This window comes from Hippocampus zosterae, chromosome 14 (genome assembly GCF_025434085.1).
Source record: "Hippocampus zosterae strain Florida chromosome 14, ASM2543408v3, whole genome shotgun sequence".
Lineage (NCBI taxonomy): Eukaryota > Metazoa > Chordata > Actinopteri > Syngnathiformes > Syngnathidae > Hippocampus > Hippocampus zosterae.
Window position 1 is genome coordinate 14,505,597 of NC_067464.1, and position 17,735 is coordinate 14,523,331.

The 17,735-nt window shown below is 40.9% G+C and overlaps 3 protein-coding genes across 6 annotated transcripts in view; 2 read left to right on the top strand and 1 right to left on the bottom strand.

Moving 5' to 3' along the window:
* The window catches only part of LOC127615109 (peroxidasin), a 46,714-nt gene extending 43,251 nt beyond the window's left edge, over window positions 1–3,463 (top strand). For both annotated transcript variants that reach the window (XM_052086665.1, XM_052086664.1), the window contains 2 exons: window positions 262–375; window positions 1,337–3,463. In XM_052086665.1, coding sequence (XP_051942625.1) covers window positions 262–375; window positions 1,337–1,471 — 249 coding nt within the window. In that variant the 3' untranslated portion in view covers window positions 1,472–3,463. The remainder of the gene's footprint in view (window positions 1–261; window positions 376–1,336) is intronic.
* A 6,981-nt stretch (window positions 3,464–10,444) lies between these two features.
* Window positions 10,445–14,927, bottom strand: ccr6b (chemokine (C-C motif) receptor 6b). 2 transcript variants are annotated; one of them, XM_052086698.1, is made up of 2 exons: window positions 14,785–14,927; window positions 10,445–11,915 (listed from the first exon to the last, which is right to left on the bottom strand). In XM_052086698.1, exon 2 carries the CDS (start codon window positions 11,904–11,906, stop codon window positions 10,818–10,820), a length of 1,089 nt encoding a protein of 362 aa, XP_051942658.1. In that variant the 5' UTR covers window positions 11,907–11,915; window positions 14,785–14,927; the 3' UTR covers window positions 10,445–10,817. The 2 variants fall into 2 exon arrangements, with proteins under 2 accessions (XP_051942658.1, XP_051942659.1); XM_052086699.1 differs by having other exon boundaries at window positions 14,789–14,908.
* Window positions 14,928–16,355: 1,428 nt separating this feature from the next.
* Window positions 16,356–17,735, top strand: part of crybg1a (crystallin beta-gamma domain containing 1a) — a 42,508-nt gene continuing 41,128 nt past the window's right edge. The window contains exon 1 of one of the 2 annotated variants that reach the window (XM_052086661.1): window positions 16,356–16,811. In XM_052086661.1, coding sequence (XP_051942621.1) covers window positions 16,471–16,811 — 341 coding nt within the window. In that variant the 5' untranslated portion in view covers window positions 16,356–16,470. The remainder of the gene's footprint in view (window positions 16,812–17,735) is intronic. The other variant, XM_052086660.1, reaches the window with a different exon arrangement.

A 17,735-nucleotide genomic window follows, 5' to 3' on the forward strand; every position in this document is an offset into this window, starting at 1 on the left:
ATATTTGGAGCCTCGGTGCCCCTGACCTACGCTACAAAGTATGCTAAAGTTATCATACTCTGTACCTGTCAGAACACAGACATGACAGCGGTTAAAAAACACTTAGGTAGGAAATAACTCCAACTTTTGACACATTAAGGACAGCCGAAAATAAATCAAGAAACACAGCATGAGACCAAATCAATAGAATGTCCAGCTTGGCGTGGTCTCTCCCCGCAGAAACAGCCTTTGAGTCCGCTGTTTGTCCTTTTGTGTTTTCAGATTAAACGACTAGAAGCCCGACTGAGCAAGACTGACTGCACTGACAGTAACGGGCGTGAGCGGAGAGATGGAGAGCGGTGGAAGCAAGACCCGTGCACTCAATGTGAATGTAAAGTAAGGTCAACATAGGCTGAGGAAACCAAATATTACATGCACATTTTGCAGCACACATAGGTACCTCGATAGAGCATAAACATAGACAATCGTGTTAGATATCTCCTCTTATGGAAATGTTGGCTCATTACTAGCCTTTCTACAGTGCATTTTAAATTGCTGTACTTAATAATATTTTTGTCCTTTCAAAAAGGTTACCATATGAAAAGCACATTCATTTCTTCAGGATGATAAAACGGTTACCTTTCTTAATAATACGGCAATATTTGAAGGCTTGGAAAATTATTAACCGTCGTAGGAGGAGTAACCACAGTAAACTAAAACTAAAATTGCGTACAATGGTCGAACATTGCTCATCTACCCCGTAGGCGATTCATTCACCGTGGCTCTGGCCGAAAATTCCACCACAACTTCCCAAGAACAATTAAATCCCTCTGGTCCACCTCCCGCCACCCTTGTAGTTACACTGAATGGGTCTAACTGGCCACATTGTTTTAGCTAGCCTAGCTCGGTCGGCTAACACTGCTGTCACTCATGGCAATGCAGTGGTCCAAATTATTGTGTATATATCCATAGTTAGTTAGTTAGTTGATTGGTTAGTTAGTTTAGCTTTTTTTTTTTAGCAAAGGTCCGCTTCACTGATGTTCGGTTTGCTCAAGTAACCTACACAACGAATTGCATTATTGTTGAATCTTTTTGACACTTTTGAGGCTGTTTTATCTGCTACTTATGTGGCATTCTACTTCCACTGTACTTTCCCTTGAAATTTGCGGACTGCTCTCAAAATGCTCAAAAGCCAAAATGTTTGACGACTGAGGGTGTGTCACAGTTGTTTGGTTGGTCTCCTTCCTGTTCTATTGTTGGCTGGAGTTCCCAATTGTACCCACAGGGAACTTTTCAATCCTCCGTAATCTCATCAAGTAACCAACCCGTTTGCCCCCTTGTTTCTTTGCTCCCGCAGGACACCAGAGTGACCTGCTTTGTGGAGTCTTGTCCGACGGCCCAGTGCACACAGGCTGTCAAGCTAAAAGGCGCCTGCTGCCCCGTGTGCCTGGATGTAGCCAAGTGGCAAAAAGCAGACAGCAGCCATGAGTAATCCTCAGGACCTCCCGCCAGTCACGCTCAAGTGTCTGAAACACTCAGACTTCCACCGAGAGGAGGAGAATCTTGAAAGTGTCGGTTGGCCACCAGTTGCCTCGATACACCCAATAGCCTCATTTTATTTTTTTTCTCTTTTCTATTCTTTTTTTTTCGTGTGTGTGATTAGGGGAGAGGGTCATGTTTTGTTATGTTTGGATCGCTGCCTCCTCTGGGACAAAATGGATTCATCGCTGCTCCCTGAGGCCTTTGCAATGCAACAATTCAGTCTCTGTGTTTGCCCCCCTTTTGGCGTCAAATCACAGGGCCAGTTGCCATCAGCCCACAGGAATGGGAAATAGATTGAAAGGAGGCCGGCCAGTGTTTTCTCAGGTTAGAGATGCCGAAAACTGGTGCTATTTTAACCCTTATGAATGAATTAATCACTAAATACCTTCAAAGTATTGTCATTTGTATGCAAACCAGCCTATATCCGCTTGATATCTGCCTATTTTTTTGTTAAATCACAATTGAGAAGATCATTTTATACAAGTTAAAAGAGGTTTTCTAGTTAGATCATCTTTTTATCCAAGGTGCTTCAATGTATGGTTATTATTATTATTTTTTTTTTTATCCAAACGAACATAATGTGAAACCCTCTGAAAATTTATAAGGTAAAAAAAAAGACAGATGTCTACTGATTTCTGCTCCGAAATGTCTCTGCCGGCCGTTTCTGATTATATACTGTCATATTGTGACGTCATGTCAGTCCCAGTGTTGTCCTCGGTCTGCAAACCCAAATATAAGTGAGTAACATCTAGAATGTATGTAACTATGAAACCACATTTCATCTATGATGCTGTTATATCTACTGCCACAGTACTTGTCATCATAGTTCACACACTACTCACAGTTGAAGGACTGCAATGATTACTGTCAACTTTTTTTTGTTGCCTGCCGTGGACCTGCAGCACTGGATTGCATGCATTCAGTTGTCAAACATGTACATGTCGACTTTTGCAAATCATGTGTTTTCATTTCAGGAGTGTCTTAACCCCTTTTGTGGGTCCTCTTTCGTACTGATACATTTAGAGAGATTTTGCCGTGCGCGTTTCATTGCCAAATTTTTTTCCAGAGTGGCGTTACGTCATTTAGTCGAGCACAACACAAGAGCACAGGTTTCTTTAACCCTCTGACCCTCATTCCGCTGTAATGGAAGCCATATGAGAGGTGGGAAATAATGTCGGAGTAGGGTCCTAAATGTTGGGATACAGACAATCAAAGCACATTTCCGACGTAGTGTTTTTGCATGCAACGAGACAGATTCTATGGTTTGTACACAAAAATATACAAAGAAAACTTACATTCAATGCACTGGCTCACGTGTGTAACTTAAAATCATGTTTTTGTTTTTGTTTTTTGTCTTCCTGTTTTATGACAGCAGCCGCAGTGTTCCCCTCCATTGTTTTCTTTATGCGGTAACGTCCTGAGCAAGCATCTGTCACTAAATCGAAATCATACTGTCTGGAATGTTCCATTCAGGACGGGTTTTTACATTAAACTGTCCATTGACAGGTCTCTCCTTGCCTGCACCAGCATCTAGTCCCGATTGTAGGCTAACATGCTTCAATGTGTGTCCGTTTTACTGAATGTGGTGTTCTGATGAATATTCCTAGACATTCATCTTGAATGCGTATGTACCTAGCTGATAACAGCAAAATGTAATTTGGCCCCATTTCCAATGTTGTGTGTGCCATAGCACTATGAGGTCTCTGTCACCTGGTGAAATATGTTTTACTGGTCACCTTGACAGTAACGTGCCCCTTTTCCTTTTTTTTAATCATTCCCAAGCGTTTTTCAAGACCGAACATGACTTCCCAACACTGTCCCTTACAGTTGGTCAACGTGGCTAGTACCTATCCAGACATTTGTCTTGTATGTTTGCCAAAGAACGTTTTGCACTGTAATGTATGCCTCTCAACATTAATAATAATTAAAAGAAATCAAGCCACGTTTGTTTTATAAACAGTACATACACAATCATTGCTGGTTCTTCTGAGTACCTACAAGTCTAATGAAGCTGCTCGAAAAGGCTGAAGACCATGCTTCACTAATCGCAACGCAACAACACCAGTGATTGATCGACTCCAAATCGTTAACTCAGAATCATACACTGGAAAAATTAGATCACTGGCTTGGTAGAGTGGATGGCCACATGCCCGTATGCCATCCATCCAACGTTTTGAGGTCTGATGAGAGAGATGATGCATGGTCTGCTTGGGAATCTCTTACCAGACTTGGACCTGGAATCAATGTATACCTCTCCACTACAATACTCCTCTTGCTCCTTGTATGGAACAATTATAAAAGTGAATACATAGAAATACCCCCCTCCATAGTTTTAGTTTTTATATATATTTCTGAAGGTTCTTTTCTACGAGATTTTAGTGTCTCCTGTATTTTGTTTCAGGGTGCAATATAAGGTTTTCCAGCAGGGGGTGGTCAGAACCTTGCTTATCAGCAGAGGCTGGCTACCGTCGAAGAAGACACGTCGTTGTGTGATTCTGCAAGTCAAACTGAGCATCGAGAACACTGACAGACATTATTGTAATTCGACAACTTCCCAGAATTCCCCACTCGTTCACAAGCAAAGATCGGGCGTTATTCGTCTCTTTGTAAACAACTCCGTGAGAAAGTAGTTTAATGACAATGTTACTGAACGTACAATTCCGAGGAAGTGAGGGACTTCCCCATCTACGGTCTTTTATTATCATCAAATGGTTCAGCGAATCACTGCATGTAAGTGGCAAGGCTGTTTTTGTTTCAAACCTGCAACCTAACAATGCCACATTGCCCTATTTACTATTAGTTGACGGTAGGCCGCGCAGTGAAAATAAGCAGGAAATGAAGTTTCCATTTGGTGAATAGATGATTTTACCAGGCAGGAAAAGACATTATCACCCCCACAATAAGTAATCTCTCTTACTCAGTATTATGTCTATTTTAGTGGGATCCAAATGTGATGTGTACTTCCTCAATGATTTGTTTTCCCCCATATTGTACCTCTTGTCCGGAAGCAATCCATCACAGTTGCAGGTGGTGTTTAAAATCAAGCTCATATCTGTTTATTGAACCGGAAGATTAGCAGACTATTGGAGCAAAAAACTTTTTTTTTTTTTAAATGCAATGACTTTGCTAATGCTCCTCAAGAGCCAAATCTTCCCACCATCACATTTGGGAATTTCATTTAAGCAAATGTGGCTCTTTTTTTTTTGTGGGGAGAGGGGGGGGGGCGGTAATGACCTTGAGGAATGTCTTTCCCCTTGCAGGAGGAAAGTCATACTCATTTCCAGGCCAAAGAGGATGAAAGAAATGTGGTGTCCCACAGAGGCGAAAAAATGACTTTTTGCATCCTGGGAGTGAAGCAGAGTGTGGGAGAGAAATGTAATGAAGGAAGTCTTCCAGTATGTGATCGTCCCTTGACAAACAAGCCCACACAGTGAAGCACGTGATTGCACAATCGCAGATGGAAAAGGATGTAATATATTGACTTACTGTCCCTCTTTGGACAATTTCAGAGACTTAACCATTACGCTTTTGATTTATCAAATTTATTTATCATTTGTTGATAGACAAGTTGTGTGTTCCATCTGTGGAATTATAAGCACAGTGTATTGCAGGCCTAAGTTGGTTCCTTTATGTACACGCACTGACTGGAAAAGAGAAACGCACGACAAATTGTCACATCTCTCCACAACTTGGTCAACTTAAGCTGGGTACACACATCCTGATGCTCGGGCCTACTTCGATCATTTTAGCCCCATACAATCAGATTCAGCAAAGGCACAATTATCGGATGTCGTTAAAAGATGATCCTGACCAATTATCCTTTGGTGTATGGTATCTTAAGAGTGTTTTTTGTTTCTAGGCCTATCATCTTAAATGTTAAGCAGTCAATAATCAAGATCGCAAATACTAATTGTGACCTGAAGCTCACACTGTTGTCAAATTCAAATAAAGGAGTGATTGGTTGTGTAACTGGTTGCAATAAGCAACCACATTGTAGTTACCAGATTAGCTAACAGTTGGGTGACTGAGCGTCCTCTTTTCATACTCAACAAAATAAAATAAAAGCAAAGTGGACGTTTTTATTTCGTAAAACAAGGCAATTGTGTTTCTGGCGTTGTTCTATGTTGCTTGGTTTTTGTTTGTTTGTTAAATTCCCCTGACTTAATTTTTCACCGTGTAAATGCAACTTTTGACCCTGTTCTCTCTTGGCCTCTCACGCCTCTTGTATCAAAATACGAAACTTGTTTTCCCAGCTCTATTAAAATGAAATGGCCAATAGAGATAATATAATCTCAAGACAACAGATGTGAAGATGAGAGGACAGTAATTTCTTTTACACATAGTACGTAAAAGGAACTCGGGGCAAGTGCTGGGCATTTGCTTCAGAAGAATACACATTTACAGTGCTACACTGTGCTCCCAAAGAACTCCCTAATAAACTGATCAACAGTAAAGGCTGGCTGAGAGCCTCGCTGGCAGATTGAGCAAGTGGCAGATGGAATGAATCGTCAGTTCGTGACCTACCTACTTGTTGCTTTGCTTGCATTCCTTAGTGGAGAGCAGCGGGGTACAGTCTGACCCAGCACGATAATCCTTGAGCTGCCAGGATCTCTTATCAGCTCTGTTTTGGGGCCTAGAATAATGGGAGGGGGCGGGGGGGGGGCAAGGAATGTATGTTGCCATGCGCAAGCACAACCACTTTGACATGAAAAAAGCTTAATGTCTAAAAAAGGAGCTACATTAGTTCCCTAAAAGACCAGGACGCGTGGCAGCTAAGCGAGATTGGCTGATACTTTGAATGTCCGCCAAAATCAAAACATGTGTCCAATGGTTCGTTAAATTAGCATACCTGGCAACTTTTCGGAGCGCCAAACTGTATAAACTACCAAAAAAATCCTTATAAAGCGCAAAAAGTCCTTGTAACATACCAAAGCATTTTATATGTCAAAATAACGGCAGAAAAAAACCCCACAAAATTTTGACATTTTCAATGATATTTATTGTGGATCTCTATAAATACAATGTCTGGTTAATGTCTAATCATCATTCTACTGAGTGGCATTACTGTGTTCAGAGTTGTATTCCTGAGTTACTTTTTTCACCAACTCCAAATGCTGACCCACCGGCTCGAAGTTACAGCATCCATTCATATTTACTTTGGAAATGTAAACGGAAATTTTCAGAATCCGTATGATTAGTGCGTTACGGCCATATACGTAAGATTCACCACAAAATCCGTATGAACTATGGCTAAACCGTGTGAGTTGACGGGTATGAATTAGAGTGGGGCACCAACCTTTTATAGTTTATTTTATTGTCTAACACTCCTGCATTGAGCCTAGTCTCAGAATCTCCCAAAGTGTCCAATATCACCACAAAAGAATGCTGTTGCGATCCACTTTTTGGCTAATAATAGTTGCTGGTGTGATCGGAAAAGTTGATCCATTTAAGCAAGTCGATAATTTGCTAACCCTGGTCGTACTAGGGTCATCATGGTTTGAAAACCACCCTTGGCATTCGCATGACACTGAATCACACCGCCAAAATAGCCAGCCCCCCCCCCCACCCACCCAATATCCATCCATTATCTGATCCGCTTATCCTCACAATAATCGCAGGCGTGCAGGAACCTATCCCAGTTGTCTTCAGGCAGCAGGCGCTGTCCACACTGAATGGTTGCCAGCAAAAAAAAAATCATACTAATTAATCTTTGCTGTGGAAATTGTAGGCGGTCCGCTGCTCGTCTGGTGAGCTTGTCGGCCTCACACTGCAGAGGTGCAAGGTTTGATTCTGACTCTGGCCTTCCTGCATGCAGTTTGCATGTTCTCCCCGTGCCTGTGTATTTTTTCTCCGGGTTCTCCTGTTTCCTCCCACAGTCCAAAAACATGCATGGCAGGTTAATGGAAGACTCTAAATTGTCCCAAGGTGTGAGTGTGAGCGCGGATGGTTGTTCGTCTATGTTTGCCCTGCGATTGGCTGGCAACCAGTTTAAGGTTTCCCCCGCCTACTGCCTAAAGACAGTTGAGATAGGCTCCAGCACGTCCCGTGACGCTTGTGAGCATAAGCGGATCCAAAAATGGATGGATGGATGGTTGGATGTGGAACTTGTTGTTTGGCAGAGTTCATAGAGTTCAATCTTAACCGCCACATCAGCATATTAGAAATATGACGAAACTCACAATACTTTTTGTCAGGAACACAGACATACCCTAGCACTTTAATGAGTAGTTGACAAGTTAAAAGTTATTTATATACGTTCGATTCACAATTAAAGGCATCCTCCCAATTAGATAGGAGTAAACTATACCTTGAAAAAAAGCAACCATCTGGGAACTGGTGAATAATCTTCATTTATTCACCATATTTAACTGTCACATATTTAACTGTCACATCAAATGTGGAAAATGACGTCAGGTCAAAAATTCTCGGCGATGTCTCTCTGCAGTGGTCTTCCCCGTACAAAATGAACTGCACTGTGCTTCTCCTGCATTTTTGTGGCTGAGGGTGCACGGTTTCCCATGGCTGTAATAACACATTAAAAGCTTGTCGCAAAAAATCCTGCTCCCCTGGAGATCGCACTAAATATTTTGTTTCAGCTATATAAACCTCCTCTCAAAGTACCTCAGCAGCCCATGTGCGATTATTTATATTGCCAACCGAGCTTCACATGTGCCCCAACACAAGAATGAAAGAGCGTCATAAATCTGTGAAATGTTGAGTTGGGGAAATTTGCGGTCAAGCTGGAATAAAAACTTCCACTGATTTAATAAAGCTCATGACGGCATAAAATTATGACACTCTATGATTCATGCACTGCTTAAATGTACTCTATAGTTAACATCAGAATTCATGTTAGCTACTTTACCATTTGTTACATAGTGTTAGCTAATAGCGTACAATTCAGATATGCAGCATATATTTCACCACTGTCTGAAGTCATCGATGTGGTGGTGTCTAACTCAAGTAAAAATACTTTTATTCTGCTGACGGCCGGCAAATTCTTTTCCCTACTCGCTGGGCTCTGCTTTCACAAGTAGAAGCCACTTAAGTCATAATGCCAAACCCCCACACCCGGTCGTTATGAGGACAAAATCCGGACTCGCCCGGCAAGAGTCAATACGTGGAGTCAGTCGCTCCCTTGCATGGGACAAGTTATCCCTAGCTTTAAAAAAAATGCTGAAGTAGCAGTATTTAGTTATTTCTTCCATTAGGTGTTGTATTCATCAGACAAAGTAATATCCAATCGACCTCCATTCAGTGCGTCATGCTGTGAGAGCATGTTGCGGCAAAACCCTTCAACATCGCTGACAAGGCAAAATGAATCAGTCATAGCAGAACATACGATTGATGGGACTTCATGGAGGCACCAGATGTTGAGGTTAACACATTTCAACGAGGCTAAACATGACAATGTTGCGTGCATTTCCCCACAAAGGATATGGTCTCAGTGAGGTCCCGTAGATAACATTAAGAGTTAGTTCGCAACATTGCCACAACAGTAGAATTTTCTGGAAAGAGTCCAAGAGTTAAACATCTCGAAATCATTGCAGTGAAATCGTGTTCCTTTACAAGGAGTCATTCTAGGAAGCTATTCGAGCACTCGTATATCTCCCGATGCTTTTAATTCCTCACCAGAGAGTGCTTGACCTACGAACAGAGGCCTTCAAACATTTTCAGACACACCCACAGTCCTTGAGTTAATTCTTTGTTATTGTAATTCTGTGCAGCGAATGTCAACAAACGATCACAGTTTAGCCCGTTTTAGCTCTCTGTGAATGTACACGGATGCATTACGTTACATCATTTAGGAGACTGTGATTCTTTATTGACTCCAAATCACCGCAACCCTGCATAAGCAGTGGAGATGAATGGATGGCTTGGTGCTTGAAAAGGACTGATGAATGGGTGTACAAGCAGCTGTCCGTGTGCATGGATGGAGGAACAGAGCTCCGGACACATGGACAATGGCTGGGTGGAAATAGCAACGGATATATGAACAATGGATTGACGTGTACGTGACATACTGATTGGATGAATGGAGTGTTGGATTGATGCACAACAAAAAAATTATGAGTCATGAACAATGGATGGAGGTATGGACTCTTGTTTTGGGAAGTGCAGACAAACTGATGCTGTATTAATGGCTGAATGGACAGACATGGACAGATGGGTTGATGGGCTGAACATGAATAAAAGTCGGGTGAGTGAATGAATGGTCTTATTTTCACCTGTTAAATTTCAATTTTACTCTCCACTCCATTATGTATGATAAGGGAATGTTTTTTTCTCATACTGTCATGAGCCAAAACTTTAAGAAAGCTTACTGAGGACATCTAGTGGTAGTGCAAGGTATAACTAATGGTGCTTGAATTCAACCGTTGGGATGAATTACTGTATATTCGTGAGACAAGTTCTCATGATTTAATTTATGAGGCCCTATTCTTCTGATAATATTGTATGTATGTATGTATGTATGTATGTATGTATGTATGTATGTATGTATGTATGTATGTATGTATGTATGTATGTATGTATGTATGTATGTATGTATGTATGTATGTATGTATGTATGTATGTATGTATGTATGTATGTATGTATGTATGTATGCACACACACACACACACAGTATATACATCCTGCAATTGTCAGGAAACCAGTCCTGGATATATAACCCACTTCTCACCTACAGGCTGCTGGAATAGACTCCAAGCAGTCCAGCTGGATGGATGGGGGCATAATCCATTCATCCATCCACTTCCCAATTGGGGTACAACCAGGACTGGTCTCAAGTCAATAGCAGGGCACATACAAACAAATAACTACAGTAGAAACACTTTCACACCTAGCAGAGTCAACGCATGTTTGAAGGGGAAGTTGCACAATCGCAATGCTGGTATCCTAAAATTCCAGCCACAATTTATTGAGGGCATAAACAGAAATCAGTTATGACAGAGAAACAATTTTTGTCGGCATGTTTATTTACAGTTTATGCCACGTCTCGACAGTTATACTTAAAGCATGTTTTCTATTGCTGCATCCAAGTTTTAGTACTGGGTGTGTGAATGTTGTAACCTATCTTATCCCTCCCTTATGGCAGAGTATCAAGGGGTCAAAGCATTCTGCATCCATGTGCAGTTGGTAGAAAAGGTAAAGATCAAAAATTTCAATAGGTATGTGATTGGCCGCTACTGGCGACTCTGTAGCTCTGCTCTTGCTTAGCTGATGTATGTTGCCTTCACTGATGCATGCAGATCCATTTTCACCAGAACTTTCCTGATTTTTGTTCATTGAGGTATCACACACTAAACGAGGAGAGGTTGTTGGAGCCATCTGAAGACTTGAAGCCCGAGATGCACACGTCAGACGTGACACGTGAAGAGCGGGCCGAGGAGATGTACCTCTTACCGAAGCACCACAGGTTGAGAACTATCTTCTTGAAGTGGCTCCTAAATTTGGAGCCAATGAAGGCATAGAGGATGGGGTTGACACAGCAGTGCAGGTAGGCGACACTTTTCGAAATGGCCAGAACTTGGAGACGGAGCTTCTCTTTCTGACAACCTCTCTGTTCAAACAGATCCAGCGTGTGGTTGAGCAGAGCCACGTTGTAGGGCAGGTGGCACACAATGAAGAACACGACCACCACCAAGACCACACGGACGGCCTTGTGCCTCTGGCTGTTCTGCGCTCGAATCAAGGTGCGCACGATGCTGGAGTAGCATAGCACCATCACCGTTAAGGGCAACAGGAAGCCAATGGCCATTTGAAGGTAGGGGACCAGCGTTTTGATCAACTTTGCCGTCTCGTCTTTGCTGAAAGACAGCTGACACGTCACATGCGCGGTCTCAGCCCCCACAACAGTCTCTTCAAAGCGTTCGGTGTATATAAGCGTAGGCAGTGTTAGCGCAGCCGCACAAAACCACACAGCAGAGCAGATGATGCGACTGTAAATGAGAGAACTGGAGCGAGCCCCAAAAGAGCGTCTGGCTTGGACAATGGCAACGTAACGATCGCCGCTGATGCACGCCAGCAGGAGCATGCCGCTGTAGAGGTTGATGCTGTAAGCCGACGTTAAAACCTTGCAAATCCCACTGCCCATTGGCCAGTTGTTCTGCTCGTTGTAAATGATAAAAGGCAGGGCCAGCACAAAGATCACGTCGGACACAGCCACGTTGACTAGGTAGATGTCGGTCATTGTCTTGGTTCTCTTGTAGAATATGTAAGTGACCACCACAAGGAGGTTCCCGATCAGGCCGAAGGCACAAATGAGGGAGTGCATGTAGGTTTGGGTCAGGACTTGAGCAGGATTTGGGTCCAAGTTGCACAACTCCCAATCTGTATAATCGTCAGTGCTGGGATTATAATAGTCTGGAGCAACTGAAGACATGCTTTGGTTCTGTTGAACAAAGAAACATTTCAAGACCCCGCAACATATATTTGCATTTCGAGTCAATCTAAAGAATCACTTGGAATAAGACAAATGTAATTTTAATGCTGATTTTCTTAAATGGCTTTTCATTTTGGGGGTTCTAAAGCCATCTTATAAAACTTGTGCAATACAGACTTTACCGTGAGTTCTATTTTATAGCTATGTTTCAGAAAAAAAAAATCGACCTAAAATTCCCGAATAATACATACTATATTATTTAGTATACTTTTTTACTCTTACTTATTATATTGTTAGATGATGATGATGAAAAGAAAATGTAGGTAAGATTTGTTGTAAGCACAAAAAAAATAGAAAAGCTTACTGGGAGCTCTGATTAAAAAAAAAAAAAAAGTTAAAAAAAATGTTGACCAGTGTTATGTACACTTGGAGCATGTTGGTCTAGTGCAGTGGTTCTCAAAGTACGGTACAAGTACTTGTCGTGATACTTGTGCTCCTTCTTGTGATATGTGAAAAATCACCAAATGTTATATTCCATTATTGTTACAGTGGAACAATAATGTTTATGAAGTATAGTTCCGTTGGTTTGAACTTGTAAGTACAGTATATTTGCATTTCATCTTTTAGAACTGTTTCTTTTCAAACATTCATGGAGATACAATTTTTGGTTACCCTTTTCATACACCAATAATGATAACCTGTAGCCTGAAAACATGATACGCTGTCCACTGTAGTAACCTCTGTCCCTGAAAGGGTTAAATCGTATGTGTGATAAATTTTAAATGGAACGCGATTTGAGGACCGTGTTTCATTTTCCTACACGTGTTGATGTTCAAACTGTGCATAATGTCACAGCTACTTACACGTGCTGTAACATTAAATACTTCACAGCGAATAAAACGTTTGCCTCTTTTTGATTAACACTACAGCCTAGTACTCTTGTGTATTTCAATGTTGGTCATTATGGTGGTATTTGGAGAGCTACGTATCTTTCTATAAGGTGGTACTTGTAAAAAGATTTACAACCTGTCTAGTATTTGGTATCCTGCCTCAAGAGTTCTGAGGTTCTGGGTTCAAATTTCAGTTCTGGCTTCCCTGTGTCGAGTTTGCATGTTGTCCCTGTGCTTGGTTGGTCTGTCTCCGGTTACTCCGACTTCCTCCCACATTCCAGAAACATGCATCTGAGAAGACTCGAAATTGTGAATATGAGTGTGAATGCTTCTTTGTCTACTCTATACCATGACTATCCAAACTACAGCCTGGGGGCAGTCTGCCGTACATTGGTTTCATTTATATTTGTATACACTACACAACATTTCTAGTCATACCCCCCCCCACACCTTCCCCCTCCACTGAATGAAGATAATTCAGTTTAAGCAACAAAACATGAGGACGTGTGATTGTTTTATGTACTTTCTGCTCCATGACAAGGTCAGTTTAGTTGAGATTGCCTTTTTTTGGGTTCTGAATGTGGCAATGTGATTCTGCTGCTGCTCAGTCCAGGGGCTGATCTATTCCAATGGGATAAAGACCAAGGACACCCCAAAATTGATCACCGAGCTTCCTTCTTTTCTATCCATCCAGCTGTGTAGCTGCTGTCTTGGGGGGACTCCAAGTTAAGATGCCCCACTATAAATAATGAGTAATACTGCAAATTTCTGATAAATCAATGCAATGTCAGCAAAAACATGAAAACCACTTGCGCTTTGTGTGAAGAATAAAGACTATGTTCTAGTTTGTCTCTTCCTCTGGTTGCACATGACCTAGTTTCAGCTCCTTTTTTCAAGTAAGCTACTCACTTGATCTTTCAAGTTGATCTGATCCTTATCAGTGAAGATCTCAGACATATCCGAGAATCAGAGCACACGCAAGAAAGTCACACATCTGACGGTCGAACAAAAACGGGTCACTAAGGATCATGATAAAAGCAGCAGTAAAAAAAAAAGAATAGAAATGAAAAAGAAAAAATATTCTGCACAGCATAAATCATCATACCTATAATACTGATAGATTTTTTAAAAGCATACATTTTGGCCTCTGAGACACATGTTTAGGTCGGACAGATATTTTATAATGTTTTACAGCACAGTTAAATAAGGCGTACTGGTTGTGTCTATTTGAAAAACAAATATGCAGAATTGAGTGGAAAAAAGGAAGCTGCAATTTATAAGATGGCCATTTGGAGAAGGTCGACCTCTCTTTAAACTGTAGCCTTGTTCATCCCGTTTTAAATACTACTATATATGTAGCAGTGTTGTTTCTGTGGTTACCTTGATATCAGAAATGCGTCTGCCAAAGAAATACAAACACTAATTGCAGTTAGGCATTCATGCTGATTTCAGTTTTGCAAAGTCAATTAAGACTGCATGTACCGGGACACTCAATGGTTACATATTATACTATTAGAGCTGTGTGGAAAACATTTGCCTTGGCAGAGATGATAATGCTCAGCTTTAATTGACATTGTGAGCTCCCAACAATTACAGGTACAAAATATCTCAGCCCTAAGTATTGTTATTAGTTAATATTGTTGTTATTTTATTGGTGTTTCACTGTATTCATTGCAAGAAACAACACATCTGACAAAACTAATAACAATCATCATCATCATCATAAGAAAAACAACAATAATGATAAAAAAAGAAAAGAATATATTGTTAAATTATTACCATGCTAAAAAAAATTCAAAACAAAGAATGATTTTCTTTCAATGGCAGAATTCTCGATTGCACCACTAGGACTAAATATTGTTTCCGCAGTTTGTAATATTTTTTTCAGTGTTTTTAGATCTGATTTGTTAATATGATCCCCTCATTCTTAGACAAATCAATCAAGAAATATTTACAGGCAATAACGGCATTTTCTGTTCATAACATACCTACAGAATGATGTTTTCACAGAGTGAAGTTTTCTTGATGAAGTGTTGACAAAAAAGTACCAGGGTGTCACCAATACAGTATCTGAGCTACTTATGAAAGAAGAATTGAGCAGGGGAGATTACAGTCACAGATTTGTGCAGCAAAGTAAAAAAAAAAAAAAAAGAGGAAGACCAGAGTGAAAAAAACTCAAGTCAGTTCACCCACCTATTTCATTTTCCTGCTTACCATTTCATTCGTACAGATTTTTTCTGCCCTCGACACCGGTGATCCTCCTCTGCAAAAACATAATTGATATGTGAGGACAAATTGACAGCAAATTATGTATTCATGCTTCATTCCACTACCTGTGAACTTCATGGAACTAGATTCAAAGAATAATCTTCATTTTTAGATAGGAGGGATTACATTCTAATCGTTATTTGCTTTGTCACCCATTTGAAATCTCTGTTCATCATAGCCTAATGTTTAAATGAGGAGAGGATGTCCTTTGTTCAAGTTGAGCGATTTTTGTTTCTATTTTGGACAATTCAATCCCTCAATGAGATCCACTATTCTCTCTCTCTCTCTCTCTCTCTCTCTCTCTCTCTCTCTCTCTCTCTCTCTCTCTCTCTCTCTCTCTCTCTCTCTCTCTCTCTCTCTCTCTCTCTCTCTCTCTCTCTCTCTCTCTCTCTCTCTCTCTCTCTCTCTCTCTCTCTCTCTCTCTCTATATATACACAGTACTGTATATCAACATTTTAAAAAATTAAGTTGACGCTCTTTCCCAATATGACCAGCAGATAGCGCTATTATTCCAACAAATTTAAAATTGTGGCACAAGGCTCTTGTAATTTAGTTTTAATTTGGAATACAATACACGCCTTGTGCAGTATGAACCCGCTAATATGTGGAGGAAAACATGTTTTCTCACACTGAAATGGTCTAGATTTATTGATTATGGATTTCTTTATTTAGTTATTTATTTCATTGTGGGGTACACATCCGGATCCAGGCAAACAGAGTCAAAATTTAAATGAAAGCTACGTAACAGTTAAAATTAAATCCTTGCAAATAAAAATCGTGTAAATTACAAAAATAATTGTGGTTATGAAGATTTAAATAAACGGAGCTTCGCTTTGTCTGATGAATTGTTGAGAGACTTAAGATCCTGGGCGCTGTGACAAGCATGAAACTTCAATACAATGCAATGCAATACATCCTGATTGATATAGCACTTTTACAACAGCTGCATCTGTAAGAAAGCGCTTTACAAAACTGTTAACATAAAGTAAATAAACACAACACACAACATAATAAAGGGATAGTCGTGCAATCTAACCACTTTTCGCTCCTACGCTTTCAAAATAAAAGTGACAATTGATGTATGAAAATATCACTTTAAGGTTACGTATGTGTCCATCATCTATGATCTAATATTTTTTTTCCAATAATGGGGACATTAAATACATATTGTTGTCGTGTTCACTGAGTTGGGTGCATTCACCCAACGGGTACGCACAGCTGTATTTTATTTTGAAGACTGCAGCCGGAAATGTTCCCAAACTCAAACTAAATAGCGATCACCTGGCAGGTAACTCGCCCTGCAGGTTCAACCAGTCGATCACGCCTCCAACTGATCACGCAAATCGGCCACTGCGCCTCTTAGTTTTTAAAGTCTCTCTGTTTTCTGACGTCGTTTCCCATGCAACATGAGTAATTCGAGCACTTTAAAAGTGAAGAATTTGTTCAAAGTTAAGTCACCGGACAAAGAGGGCAAGGGAGCCAAACAGTCGGACTCCGTCAAGGATGGAACAGCTGCAGTGTCCAGCAGAGACAAGTCGCGGACTTCACCAGTGAGCCCCGCTCCTGGGAGCCCCGGAGACGCCGCCGCACTGCCCGGTGATGGCCTGCTCATTTTACCCAAGGAAAAGAAGGCAAGGCGGACGTTGTCGTTCAGGTTGAAACGAAAGAAATCTAAGCAGAAAGACGACAGAGAAGGAGGCGATGATGAGTTGTTCCCCAATGAACTGGAAAGCTTCGCCAGCAACATGTAAGAGTGACAACCAACTTCATTTTTTACACGTCGAATGTTGTTAATGTACACCACTACGAATCGTCGTAGAGAAGCTCCTTTGTGTTTTATCCGCATATGCAGTTATGGCAAATGCAAAAGAAGTATGTTGCACTACTGGTCATTTTGTGGAGGTGTTTGTTATGGAAATTACACTAATGCTCAACACAAAATCAATTAGCTTCATTGATATTCTCTCACTGGATGACAGCAGCTCCTTATTTACTCACATTCAGAAACACGTGTGAATGCTGAGAGAAAGCCCTACACAATATTTAAGATCCAAGACATGCATTTGACCAATGATTATTTTTCTTGTTGCAATGGAATTTGATTTAATTGCCACAAATCTGTCTTCGTCGAGCAAACTCAAACAAAAATATGAACAGTGACGCCCCCCCCACCCCCCTGCATTGCAGGGTATATGATCCACACCCACTTATGAAAGTCTATGACACAGGTGTCTAAGTCAAGGCCCAGGTGCCAGATCTGGCCAGCAACATGATTTTCTGTGTCTCGCAAAAGCAAATCAAGCCTGTCAAGTTCCATGATGCTTACGAAAGTCTGAACCAAAATCTCAAGTTGTCATATGTAATCCACAATAACAGTCATTTTTCTTGTCTTCTGATTTGAAAAGCAGTCATTCATCCATCCATTCGTTGTGTGTATGTAATATGCGGAGGGGGTTAAACATATTTATGGTTTCCCAAAATTCATAACGGTAAGAAACCGTAACTAGAATGTGGCCCGTGACAAAAATTTGTTTGACACCCCTAGTATATGAAGTCAAGAGACTATAGACAAAGTGTGTCAGTTCCAGGATTAGTAGAACAAAACCAATATTTCAACCCAGACCACAAATTTTCTCCTTAAGTGTGGGTCAGCTGCTCAAGCAGATCATCT

What these genes read in the sequence shown, in the direction of transcription:
- ccr6b (XM_052086698.1), bottom strand. Translation starts at nt 11,906, where the DNA reads ATGTCTTCAGTTGCTCCAGACTATTATAATCCCAGCACTGACGATTAT.